A 12,709-nucleotide genomic window follows, 5' to 3' on the forward strand; every position below is an offset into this window, starting at 1 on the left:
ATTATGTAGAAGAATTTTTTAAAAAATGGGGTTAATTCAACCGTTATAAAAAATAATCAAATAGAGTTAGATTTTAATAGCGCTAAGCATAATATTTCAAATTAGAAAAATTTTCATTTTACACTCGGCGTTAGACATTTATTTTTGACGACTATCAATTTGATATGATTAATTTTGTATATCCCGTCAAAAAAATAAATAAAATAAAATAAAATTGTGTATGACTAACCACTAACGTGGTTTTATTAGAAGCATTATTCCATAGTAATTTTATTGCGCAATTAAGTTTAAAACATAAGTTTATTCTTCAAAACAACTTATAGCTAATAGATTAGCATGAATGCATGAGTATTTCATAAGAAAAATAAAAAAAAAAAGTCATTTTTATCAACTACATTGTGTTTTTACTGTCTAGATAATTAGTCTCTAATTGACTTCCATGTATCACATATTTGTATTAGCTCTAATTGTCAGGATAACTGTGAATGCTAACTAGCATAATTAAGGGTTGTCATTTTTTTATTCATTCAAAGCGCATCGTTGTCATTTTTAGTTTTTTTGTTGTAGTTTTTCCTCAAAATAGAACAAAACAGTGTGGCAAAATAGCTTTTAAAAAACATCATTACAACTTTTTCGGAGAAATCTAAAGACTAAAACCCCTTAAAGTAGTTTTAAAGATTTTGTTTTTAAAAAATATAGAAGCCAAAAACAATGCTCGTATCTTTGGTATGAAGGCTTCTCCTCTCTTTTTTCTTTTAATTTCCTTCGAAATCACCACCTGCACCCTTCTCTCCATTGTTCTTTCTACCGTGTTGATTTATTGATGTTTTGGTTGGTGATTTAGCTGTATTCTATTTTTTCCTTTAAAACTATATATATGTGCTCTATTTTGTTTTTTATTTTTATTTTTCAATCATTCTTTGTCTAATATATATTCAAATTATTTTGGGTTTTCAAATTTTCAATTTTTTTAAAATAATCAGATGATTAATTATTTTAGTGTAAAATATATTGCAAGCTATTATATCATGTTGTGAATTAAATCGATTGAATTTCTTTTGTTAAAATTGAGGAATTAGTTGGTGAATTTGTTTTTTTAATGGTTTATATTTTTATTTCTTATTATTGTAAATTATATTCCGTAAAGATTTTTTGTTTCAAATATTATATGTTCAACAAATTTAATCTTTTTAGTGGTTTGAAGGCTAAAAAGTTGTGTCATTGATCTTAATTGCTAGGGATAGAAGGGGAGAACGTCAATACGAAGTCTTAATTTGCAGGTCCGCATTCCTTTACGTGGTCGAGGACTTGAGGTAATTTTATTGAGGGTCTATCGGTACATTGTTTTCTAGCATGACTAGCACATATATTGGATTTCCATTCTTGAAGTCAACCAAGAAAAACTGATCTTTAGTTCTAGATAATGAAGAGTAATAATATTAATATATTATTAATGCAACTAACATCATCTTCCTCTAATCTATTTAACTTTACAAGCTTTTTAGTATCAATGTATCATCTACGTGTAGGACGTACTTTTGTGAGGCTTTAAACTATGTTATTATCTTCGAACTAATACAAATGACGATCATTGTATAAGAAGATAATGATCATTGGCTTAACCTTTTAAATGTGGCTAGAATGCAAAGAATGAAAGAAGAAATGGAGGTAACAATGCCTTTGAAGCTGTTGGTAAACATGGAGGGGGATAAGGCAAAGGTTCTTTATGCGGAAGCTGGTAAAGACTTCGTAGATTTCCTCTTCAACGTCATGTCACTTCCATTAGGTACCCTTATGAAGCTCATTAAATCGAAAGACAACATGGCCGGGTGCCTAGGCGAACTTTACACGAGTATTGAGTCTCTCAATTGTGAGTACTTGCAAGAAAATGTTGATAGAGACGCGGTGTTGAAGCCAAGAGGTTCTGTTAGTGTTCCTTTGCTGTCCATAAATCATGATGCATTAGTTAATTCAGAGGATGAGGTTGAAAATCTAAGCAATGTTAGTGTTCCTTCTTTGTCCATGAATAATAATGATGCCCCAGTTAATTCTGAGGATGTTGAAAAACCATGCAATAAAACTGGTGCTGGATATGTGATGGGAGGAGTATTGACTTATATGGTAATGGATAATTTGGAAGTCAAACCTATGTCTACCTCTTCTGTTGTTACTCTTATGAAAAAGTTTCATGTCAAGGATGCTTCTTCATTGATCGAGAGGAATGTTCGAGTTGGTCTTAATCAGGTACCCATCCATGTATACATACTTCAAAATTTGATTACAATTTTATCTATTTATTTATTTATTGTAAGGAGAAGAACCCTGACCGAAGTACTTCATCCATGTATACATATTTCAAAATTTGATTACAATATTTGATAGTCACACTTTGAGAGTGAGGGGGAAAGGGTAAAATATCCCCACCCTCAAAGTGCCTCTAGTGAATCCTTTTTACTAGACCAAGCTTAGCTTGGTAAAATTTAATTACAATTACAATCTATCTATTCATAACTAATACGAAGTATAAAGTACTAAAACAAAAGTCGCTGACATTACAGTATTATTGACTTTCTCATGGCAACTTTTCATAAATTCTTCATTTTCCATTATTATTTAAATATATACTTATTTATTGCAAAACTTTTAACTTCCAAACACTCTTAATTTTTTATGCTTGTTTGATTGATACTTCATTTATAATATTCAGTACATTTTTGTTCCACAAACCTTCATATATATCAAATTTGTTACAAAACCGTATTGTTTAAAATTGTACTCCGTACAATGCACTATACGGAGTACTAATGTAGTTTAAAATTGTACAATGTCATTTTTTTTTTTTTTTTTTTTTTTTACAAAAATGTCATTTTAAATACTATCCTTCTATCCGTAATTATTTGTCATGTCAGTAAAAAAGTCATAATTATAAATAGGGCATATACTTAATATTTACTCTTTATGAGATCATTTCTAATTTACGAAGTATGAGTATGTCTTAAAGAGTCTTTAATTTGTATGACAAATGAAAAATAAAAGATTTAAGGGATGAGTATGGGATGAGTATCTAAAGTATTTATTAATTATGCTCGCAGGGGGTAGCAATTTTGAAGGCATCCTTGGAGACTCGAGCTGTTTTGACCAATGTATTCCTCGAATGTATTGACTTGCACCCGAGTACATCTAGAGGAAGTGGATCTAAAGGAAGATCTAGATGGCATTTATTCAAATAAAAGTGACATGCATTATTGTACATGTTGGTATAACCTCGAAAAATGAGGTCTTCCTTTCCACTTGTCATGTGGAATTTCCCGCAATCTATCATATATGTATCTTGTTTTAATGTACCTTTTAAAATGAATTCAAATTATTTGATGCAAAAACAACAAAATTATAAGATATGTATTGATTATTGAGAAAAATTATCCAAGCACTACCTTATCAAACACACACACTTATTTATTTGTTCCTAGTACTCAGGCCCGGCCCTGAGGGTAGGCCAGGAGCGCCACCGCCTAGGGCCCACGACTAAAGGGGGTCATTTTTTTAAAAAAGAAAGTATAAATGTGCTTCAAATTTGCCCCATTAGTGTGATCTGTAATGTAAATTTCTACAAGTCAAATATAATTATACGGAATTCGAGAGTGTTTAATTAGCTTTAATTACTTTTATGAATTGATCAAATAGCTGAGAGTTAATGTGGTGAAAATCACAATGCACCTCTTTGGTTCCGCGAATAATAGCTTAGCTTCCCACTTTACAATTATCAATCGGTATAGATTCGCATAATATTGATTCACATTCTTTCTTCAATTACCCAAATTCAAGTTCTCTAGATTATGGCAATTGGCAATGGGGTTAAGGTAAATAAGTTTTAAAAAAAATATCTAACACTAATTATTCAACTCCCATCTTGTTTATATTATTAATGGTCTTGGATCAATTTCGCATTGGCGATTTGCTCTTTGTTCTTTATACTTTATTTCGACAATTATGTTCATCACCCGACGTCCGACCCTCCTTGGTCGATTGCATAGAGATAACACAATATAGCTGTTTTTTTTATTTGTATGCACATTTTTTTGTAAATATTGTGCCATGATTTAAGGGATTTGATTTACTTTAATTATAGTATATAATTATAATATAATTATTAGTATGAATTTATCATCCTAAACTCTAGTCATATCTAGTATAATCATTAGTATAATTTTATACGTTTGAATAATTGAATAATGTATGTTTGGCAAGAGATGCTGAATGGTTTGGCAACACAGTGTGCCACAAATTTGAAGTGTGCCACAAATAAGTCACTTTGTGGATATATAAAGAAAATCAACCTTGAGTTAATTATAAAGACTTGTGCCACAAATTTCTTGAAGTGGGGATTATTATTGTGTATCATGAAGTATAATTCAAATCAAATAAGTTTTATTTTTTTTTATTCTTTTTTTTTTTGTCAATTTTTTGTTTAACTATATTTAAAGAAAAAGATTAGTTATGTGAGGCCATGAGGGGCCCGTTTCTAACATTATGCCTAGGTCTCATAATATATCAGGGGTTGCTACTTGCTAGTACTCTTTTGACCTAGTAAAATAACAACAATTTCAAACACTATCGAAGTATAGAGCTAATAATCTATAACGAAAATAATCTACTCTATCTGTAATACTTGTAAATAAATAAATAAAGTAATACTCCCTCCGTCCCCTATTGATGGTCACTTTTGCCATTTTTGATGACTCAAAATGTTAGTCACATTTGCTTTTTTCAAGTACCATTAATATTATTTTTTTACCAAAGTTCTCTAACATTTGCAAAAATATTTGTGGAAATTTAATTTTCCCACGTAAATTTTACTTTCCCATGTAGTTTAATTACTTTCCCTCTCTACTTTTTTGCATACCCAATGTAAATTTACTTTTTCAATGTACTTTCTTTATTTCTCCTTAATTCCCGTGATTTTTTAGCAAAAGTGACCATCAATAAGGGACGGAGGGAGTACAACATTTTTTAAAATTAGGAAAGTATTAAAATAAAATAAAATACAAACAGGCTATTGAAATTCCCTAAAAAAAAAACTTTGAGTTTATAGGTGGGAAAGTATTGGAACTCAAATATACTATTGCGCATGCATGCTATGCAACATTTAATTACTCATCTGCTACTGTAATACACCAATAATCCATATATAAATTCACACCATAACCTTAATCAACATGAAAGCATTGCATCCCTTGCTAAAAATGAAAAAATTAAAAAGAAAGAGAAGTGTTAATAAGAGTAACCAGAGTGAAATGAAAAATGAGAAGAGCAAAATAAGCTTAAAACTATTAGTAGACACAAAATCAAAAAAAGTTCTGTTTGCTGAAGCAGGCAAAGACTTTGTGGATTCTCTGTTCCATATTATGTCTTTGCCTGTTGGTACTGTCATTAAGCTCTTGAATGGTAAAGGTGGCATGGTTGGTTGTCTCGGATCGCTTTACGAGAGCATCGAGTCCTTGAGTGAAGACTACTTTCAACCGAACTTTGACAAAGACTCTGTGCTGCAGACAGAGACAGCGGCTACTGAAGTTCCATTATTATTGTTACCAAAAGATAATGTTGCTGCATCAGCAACTGGTATTAGTAGTATGAACACGGGTTCAGAGACTAGTACACCGTATTCAAGCAATGGAAGTGGTGGTTATGTGAAGGGGGTGGTGACCTATATGGTGATGGATGATTTACAGGTTACGCCGATGTCTACCATTTCTGGTATAACTCTTATCTCTAAGTTCCGTGTTAAGGATGTCTCTGCATTGGAGGAGAAAGAGGTCCGAGTTGGCCTTAATGAGGTAATAATGAAAAACTAGTTGGTGACCCGGGCAATGTCCCGGGTTTGTTTCTCTTCTTCATATTTCAATTACATGACAAATAATTACATGCACTATATTATTTTTTTTTTAAAAAAGATGTAATATCATTTTCAAATTGGATGCACAAATGAATCATCAAACCAATATTCAACCCCTGAGCATAAATAGTGAATAATGAAGAATTTTACACGTACTAACTTTTGAGTGAATTATATATAAAGAAAATCATATATAGAACAGTAATAAAATGTTTCTCCAATAGGTTTAGAATGTTTAGTGTATTATTTCCTTGGATAAGTTAATATATAGGGATAAATATATTGAATACATATTTTACAAATTAAATGGGTCAAAGCAATTTAAAAACATTTTAATTATTCAACTTTTCAATTATGACAAAACTAATTACTAATAATGGCTAGTTTATTGGTTTGCAAGTAACATCTTCTCTTTCTTTAAAGTTGTAATCAATAATTCAATTGATCATTATTTTAAGGTGTATATTAAATCAAGCACATTTAACTACAATAGCAAAAGTGACGTGGCAATAATTTAAAGTGATGTGGCAAAATGACAAAAAAGAAAGAACAAATGGCAAAATGACACTCCTTGTCTTGGAGTTTTAATTTTAATAATTTTAATTTAATTTTAATAATAATAATAATAATAATATAGATATAGATTAGTACCTTTCTAATTTTGTTTGAATTATATGTTCAGTTGTACTGTGTGATTTAAGGAAATTAAGGTTGAAATTTCAAAGTTAATTTTATTTGTTATGTTTTTTTTTATTTATTTTTCCAGGGGTTAGCTATGCTGAAAGCTTCTTTGGAGACTAACACAGTGCTCACCACAGTCTTCCTTAATGCATAAAAGATGTACAACTTCAATTAGCCACTACTGATGACGTCACTCAAAGCAGGACTGTTTTTGTTAATTTTTTTCTGGCTAGCTAAGAACTTGTCTTTTGGATTATCTCCCGATGTTTATGTTTTCTTGTTTGGTGAATTTAGTATGAATGAATCCATGACCTTCTTTTGATTATCTGTTGGACTATTATATCATCACAAATAAATCTTTGGTCTCTCTGCTATTTTCATAATATGACACAAAAAATTGCCTTTTTATGCTGCCTTTATTCTGTATCACAATCATATTTTCAACCTCTAATTACTGGATCAATTACTCTGATTTAACTAATTCAGTACAAAGTTAGTGAAGTGCGGTACTACAGAGTATTTTTTTAAAGTATGAAGTAACCTAAGCTAGTTAAGAAATTGGCTAGCTGGTGCCTTTTCGTGTACGTGTAATTATGAAGTGAAACTCAAACAACATAAGTTATGAATATGTAATGCGACTTGGCATTCTCTTCAAATGGTTGGCATTCTCTTCAAATGGTTGGCATTTTGCACATTTGCAACTGCCAATAATAATTATTTCCAGCCTTTTCATATCTCAAGGGTAGATGAAGAATTCCCAGTATAATGTCTCAATTAAGTAGGAGTGTATAAATATGATCTCAAACCTTTTATAAATTTTCCATCTGATCTAGATGTATCATCGAAAATTCGAAATTACTATGTCAACAAAGAGCCAGGTAAGTTTGAAGCTCCTCATAGATACAAATGCAAACAAAGTTTTATTTGCTGAAGCCAATAAGGATTTTGTGGGTTTTTTGTTCCACATTATGTCATTACCTGTAGGAACCATTGTCAAACTCCTTGGTGTAAAAGTCATGGTTGGTGGCCTTGGATCGCTTTATGAAAGCATCGGGTCTTTAAGTAGTGACTACTTACAGACTAATTTCGATATAAATTCTGTTCTTAACCCAAAAACTGCTGCCAGTGCCCCTTTCTTGTCGCTGAATGATGCACCAACAACTTATTCCAGGAAGTCTCGCTCTTACTTCAGGTGTTGCTCGTCTAATAATGATAAACCATGCTTTCGTTGTCAAAACAATATGTATGTTGCATACGATGACGACGACAGTGACTATGTTCATACTTATTCTGCGAATGGTGATCAGAAACACTGCCGTGACTATGTGACTGACGACCCTGAAGCAAATTGTCCTAAGTGTAACAACAAAATGTCTACTCGGGTGAGCTATGTTGCCCCGGAAATGTCATCGGAGCCAGTGGCATGGAGTAGCAAAAGTGATGGATATGTTAAGAAGGTGGTGACATACATGGTGATGGATAACTTAGAAGTTAAGCCTATGTCTACCATTTCCAGTATCACTCTCCTTAACAAGTTTGATGTCAGTGATATTGCTTCTGTTGCTGAAAAAGAGGTTCAACTTACTCTTCAAGAGGTAATCAATCGCATGCTTTTGTTTGATTTCATTCAAGAAATTTAATTCATTTCTTATCATTATATTATTGTGCTATTACATTTTATGTATGTAGGGGGTAGCAATCTTGAAAGCGGCCCTGGAAACCCAAGCTGTGCTCACCACTGTATTCCTGGGAAAGAAGTCAAAGAACTAGTTTCGATGTTGGCTATTTCATACTACTAGTATAATACTACTCGTAGTATAATATGTCTAGGATGACAATATCATCTCTTTTTTTTTTGAGTTTGTAATTTTGGATCTGCCAGGATTTACCTGGATGGAATAAAACAGCTTTTTTTTTTATGGTGTTTTGCTATATCATGTATCATTCTAAAATGCAGTACATGCACTTGTATATTTGGCAATCAACTAACAGAGCTGAGGCTAATGCAATGTGCATCATCGCAACTCAAATCAAGGATCATACTCGTATACTTGTATAGTTGATTGGTAATATAATAGGCCACTGGACCATGTAAGAATGAGCTTGTCCATTGTAATATTTTAATTTAGTCATTCGATCAATGGTACTAATATTAACAAATACCATATCCATATAGTGGCATAGAGCATGAGCTATGAGGTTTTGTTTTACCTAATTTTAGATAAATAGCTAGGTGATTTTGAGGGAGATATGAAAGTATATTATTCATGTATTTAAGTAATTTACAAGAAGGGGAGCCTTGGCGCACCGGTTAAGGTGTTGCTACGTGACTTTGAGGTTACGGGTTCAAATTCTAGGAGCGGCCTCTTGTCAAAATTGACAAGGGAAGGCTTGCCCCCTATACACCCTTGTGGTGAAATCCTTCCCCGGACCCTCACCTAGCAGGGACGCCAATGTGCACCAGGCTGCCCTTTTAGAAGACATTAATAAATAATAATTTCATTGAAATTAACATGGTGACAAATAGACAATTTTTAGTAGATCAAAAACTAAGATGGCCATAGAGTCTATATCTTTGGAGGCTATTCACTAACTTGCATATGAAGGAGGTCAGTATGACAGCATATTAGCCTTTTGGTGGAGTAGCCCAATAGTATTATATGCAATACATCTAATCATATGAATTTGAAAAAGGTTATAACACCTTGAATGTACCCAATTTAAACTTTATCCATTGATGAGACAATGACAATTCTAATTGAATTGACACGGAAGAAAATTAATTAAATCCTAAATTATATAACGAATAAAAAATTATCAACTCAAAATTTAAGACCTATTAACAAGTTTGAAAATCCTAGATCCGCCACTACCGGTGTTCTAGTTGGTTACACACTTATATTACATGAAGTTAAAGAAAATAATAAGATGATTGCTTCACACAATAGTGTGTTTTTTTTTTTTTTTTTTTTTTTTTTTTTTTTTTTTTTTTTTTTTAAAAAAAAAAAAAAAAAAACAAAAGATAATTGCTACTTGGCTACACACAATGACACAATAGTTTGTCTCTTGAACCCCTCACAACTCACATCCAACCAAAAAAAAGGAGTATTATGAAATTTAGATGGTAGATCTTGGGTCAGACGCTTTGACCAAATGGATACTACGTATTTGGTTAGATGAATTAACTTCTGACCCTTTTTTTTTTTATTTTTTTTTATAACTAAGTATGATTATTTAACTAGTTTTTGTTGTTCCTAAAAAAGAAAAAAAAAAAAGAAGAAAAAAAAGGGTCAGAAGTTCATATTCATGGACAGTTTTCAAATGGCTACAATAATATTGTAGTCATTATATTAGATTAAATCTCAACCCTTTATTTATTTTAACTAATACAAACCATTGGTTGAGGATTTAAGTTGATTTTTAAAAAAAACTGATTAAAAAAAAAGTTTCTTTATACTATTTCATCAGCAATCTTTTCGATCTCTTATTAATGCCGCAACTTGCAAGTTTCTAGATGATATTAGAGTGTTCATTCGATCCCTATCCTCCTCATTTTGCTTTTATGGGGCAAAGCTTACTATATAATATACGCCATCGAAGTTGTTATTCCAATTCAGATCTTCAGTAACGTATTCAAGTTTTTAATTCCGTAAAAAATTGCCGCAACGTTTATCTCCATTGTATATTAATTTAGCATAATCCTTTAACATCTAAATTCTAAACGAAGAAAGAAAGAGTCCAAAAGAGAGAGGATTATGGATCAAATTATTGAGGAGAAACTGAATATCTAAAAAAAATTCTAAATAGACATCTAAATCAACAGTTTATATTAGTCAAAATAGATTAAAAAGCTGAGATTTGATATAATATAATGGCCACAATTATATTGTAGCCATTCAAAAGTCATCCATATTCATAAGATAGTATTGTACAAGTAAAATTTCTCTTGTTGAGAAAAATATGGTTTGTTCCACACGACCTCATTTACCAGCATAGGAGTGTTACTATTATACATATGGTGGCCTCTTCAAATGACTAACAAAAAGATGATCGTAACTGCCATAAGTAAATCATCAGTCGGTCTTTTAATGTATTTCTCATCATTTATTTGTAATTATATAAATTTGTAAATTCTTAAAGATCAAGTTAAAGTAGATCAGTTAAGGTATTCAACTCTTGAAATTCTCCAATTTAATGATGGTGTTAGTTCAAAGCTTTAACGTTACAAACATTTCACATTCTCATAAAATACAAGCTAAATAATCATTCTAATCATGTCCATATATACGTACCACGTATAATCCACACAATTGAACTTCGAAACCCCATCATCAAACTATGGCAGAGACAAAGGTGAGTGTGAAGCTCCTTATCGACAGCAAGGCTAAGAAGGTTTTATTCTCCGAGGCCAGCAAGGATTTTGTGGATTTTTTGCTGCACATATTGTCATTGCCAGTAGGAACTGTTGTGAAACTACTCGACGCAAAAGGTATGGTTGGTTGTCTTAGTGAACCTATGCAAGAGCATTAGTGTTCTTGACACTGACTACTTGCAGAACAAAGTGGGGGTAGACGCGCTAGTTAATCCTAATGCTAATGTCAATGTTCCTTTGTTGACTGCTAATACTAATGCTTATAATCCTAGAGGTGGGTTTGTTAAAGGCGTAGTGACTTATATGGTGATGGATAATTTAGAGGTGAAGCCGATGTCTACGATTTCTGGGATTACTCTCATGAATAAGTTTCATGTCAAGGATGTCACGTCTTTGATTGAGAAAGAAGTTGAAGTTGGTATGGAGGAGGTAATAGTTATTCTACTCTGTACCATTTATTGTGATGTATCTATATATGATTAAAAAGAAAAACGCGACAAACTTTAATTTGTTGCTCTTATGTTTGTACAGGGATTAGCTATGCTGAAGGCTTCTTTGGAGACCAAGGATGTGTTGTCTACTGTCTTCCTGGGAAAGAAAAACTACTAGACCTGATGTACTAAGTCCTGGAATTTGGTGCCTTTTATGTTTTTTTTTTTTTTTTTTTTTTTTTTTTTTTTTGTCAAGCAGTGTTACTGTTGGCATGTTCGCGTTGTTTTAATTTTGGAATCAAATAAAGTAGCTATCATTGTTATGGTGTTTCAATCTCTCGTGATGTAATCGATTTTAAACTCATCTACTTGCACTCTCATCAATGCTTGTTAAATATTCTACTTGTATATATCTTAATTATCCCGGCCAGGCCAATGCAACCTTTCCTTATAAATATTGCGTGGCATAATACAAGCCTAATTAGTGGAGTATAATAATTAATTAGAGAGAAACTGGCTATTGAACTTGTGTTATTCACATAGAATCTGTATGTATTTATGGCTAAATACAAGCTAGGTTAGGTATTTAGAATTCGCAGTCATTGGGATACTTATCCCTTGGAGATCAAGCTATACAAGATATACATGCTTAACGATATTAATCTATAGTAGTATCCTCATAAATTAAGATTAATCCGAAGGAAAAAAAAAAAAAAAAGGTGAGATGAAAGTAAGTCTGAAACTGCTGATCGATACTTCAGCAAACAAAGTTCTGTTTGCTGAAGTAGGAAAAGAGTTTGTGGATTTTCTGTTCCAAATTCTGTCTCTTCCAGTAGGAAAGATTCTGAAGCTCTTAAATGTAGATAGCATGGTTGATAATAGTCTGGGAGCGCTATACAAGAGTATCGACGCTTTGAGTAATGACTACTTAGTACTGCCATATATGAACAGCAAGCACTCGGTGCTTAATCCTACCGTACTTGTTACAGTTCCTTTGTTGGCTCTGAATGCATTTCATATGACTAGCACGGCACACTATAGATGTGACAACACGAGGATGTCCCAGTTCTCACGGTGAGAAACGAATTCGTTTCTCATGGTGGCATTTTTGAGAATAAATCAACAACTTTTTCAACTTTATTCAACTGTGGAGCCCACAATATTGAAAAAGTTGTTGATTTATTCACGAAAATACCCCCATGAGAAACAAATTTCGTTTCTCACCATGAGAAACAGGGAATTTCCCTGACAACACACGAAGTAGTAATTGCGTATTTTATTATACTGACTGTCAATCTGCGCCATGTCCTAATTGTGGGCGCAAAATGATCG

General features: G+C 32.2%; 3 protein-coding genes across 3 annotated transcripts; all 3 read left to right on the plus strand.

Moving 5' to 3' along the window:
* The first annotated feature begins 5,243 nt into the window (after positions 1–5,243).
* Positions 5,244–6,728, plus strand: LOC145590714 (uncharacterized). The gene is made up of 2 exons (XM_081647117.1): positions 5,244–5,834; positions 6,660–6,728. Exons 1-2 carry the CDS (start codon positions 5,244–5,246, stop codon positions 6,726–6,728), a joined length of 660 nt encoding a protein of 219 aa, XP_081503243.1.
* Positions 6,729–7,434: 706 nt separating this feature from the next.
* Positions 7,435–8,344, plus strand: LOC145590715 (uncharacterized). The gene is made up of 2 exons (XM_081647118.1): positions 7,435–8,169; positions 8,264–8,344. The coding sequence occupies exons 1-2, from the start codon at positions 7,435–7,437 to the stop codon at positions 8,342–8,344; spliced, it is 816 nt and encodes a 271-aa protein (XP_081503244.1).
* A 3,757-nt stretch (positions 8,345–12,101) lies between these two features.
* On the plus strand, positions 12,102–12,455 carry LOC145590716 (uncharacterized). The gene has a single exon (XM_081647119.1). It carries the CDS (start codon positions 12,102–12,104, stop codon positions 12,453–12,455), a length of 354 nt encoding a protein of 117 aa, XP_081503245.1.
* The last annotated feature ends 254 nt before the right edge of the window (positions 12,456–12,709 follow it).

The sequence above is a fragment of the Chenopodium album genome, chromosome 18 (assembly GCF_948465745.1).
Source record: "Chenopodium album chromosome 18, dcCheAlbu1.1, whole genome shotgun sequence".
Classification (NCBI taxonomy): Eukaryota; Viridiplantae; Streptophyta; class Magnoliopsida; order Caryophyllales; family Amaranthaceae; genus Chenopodium; species Chenopodium album.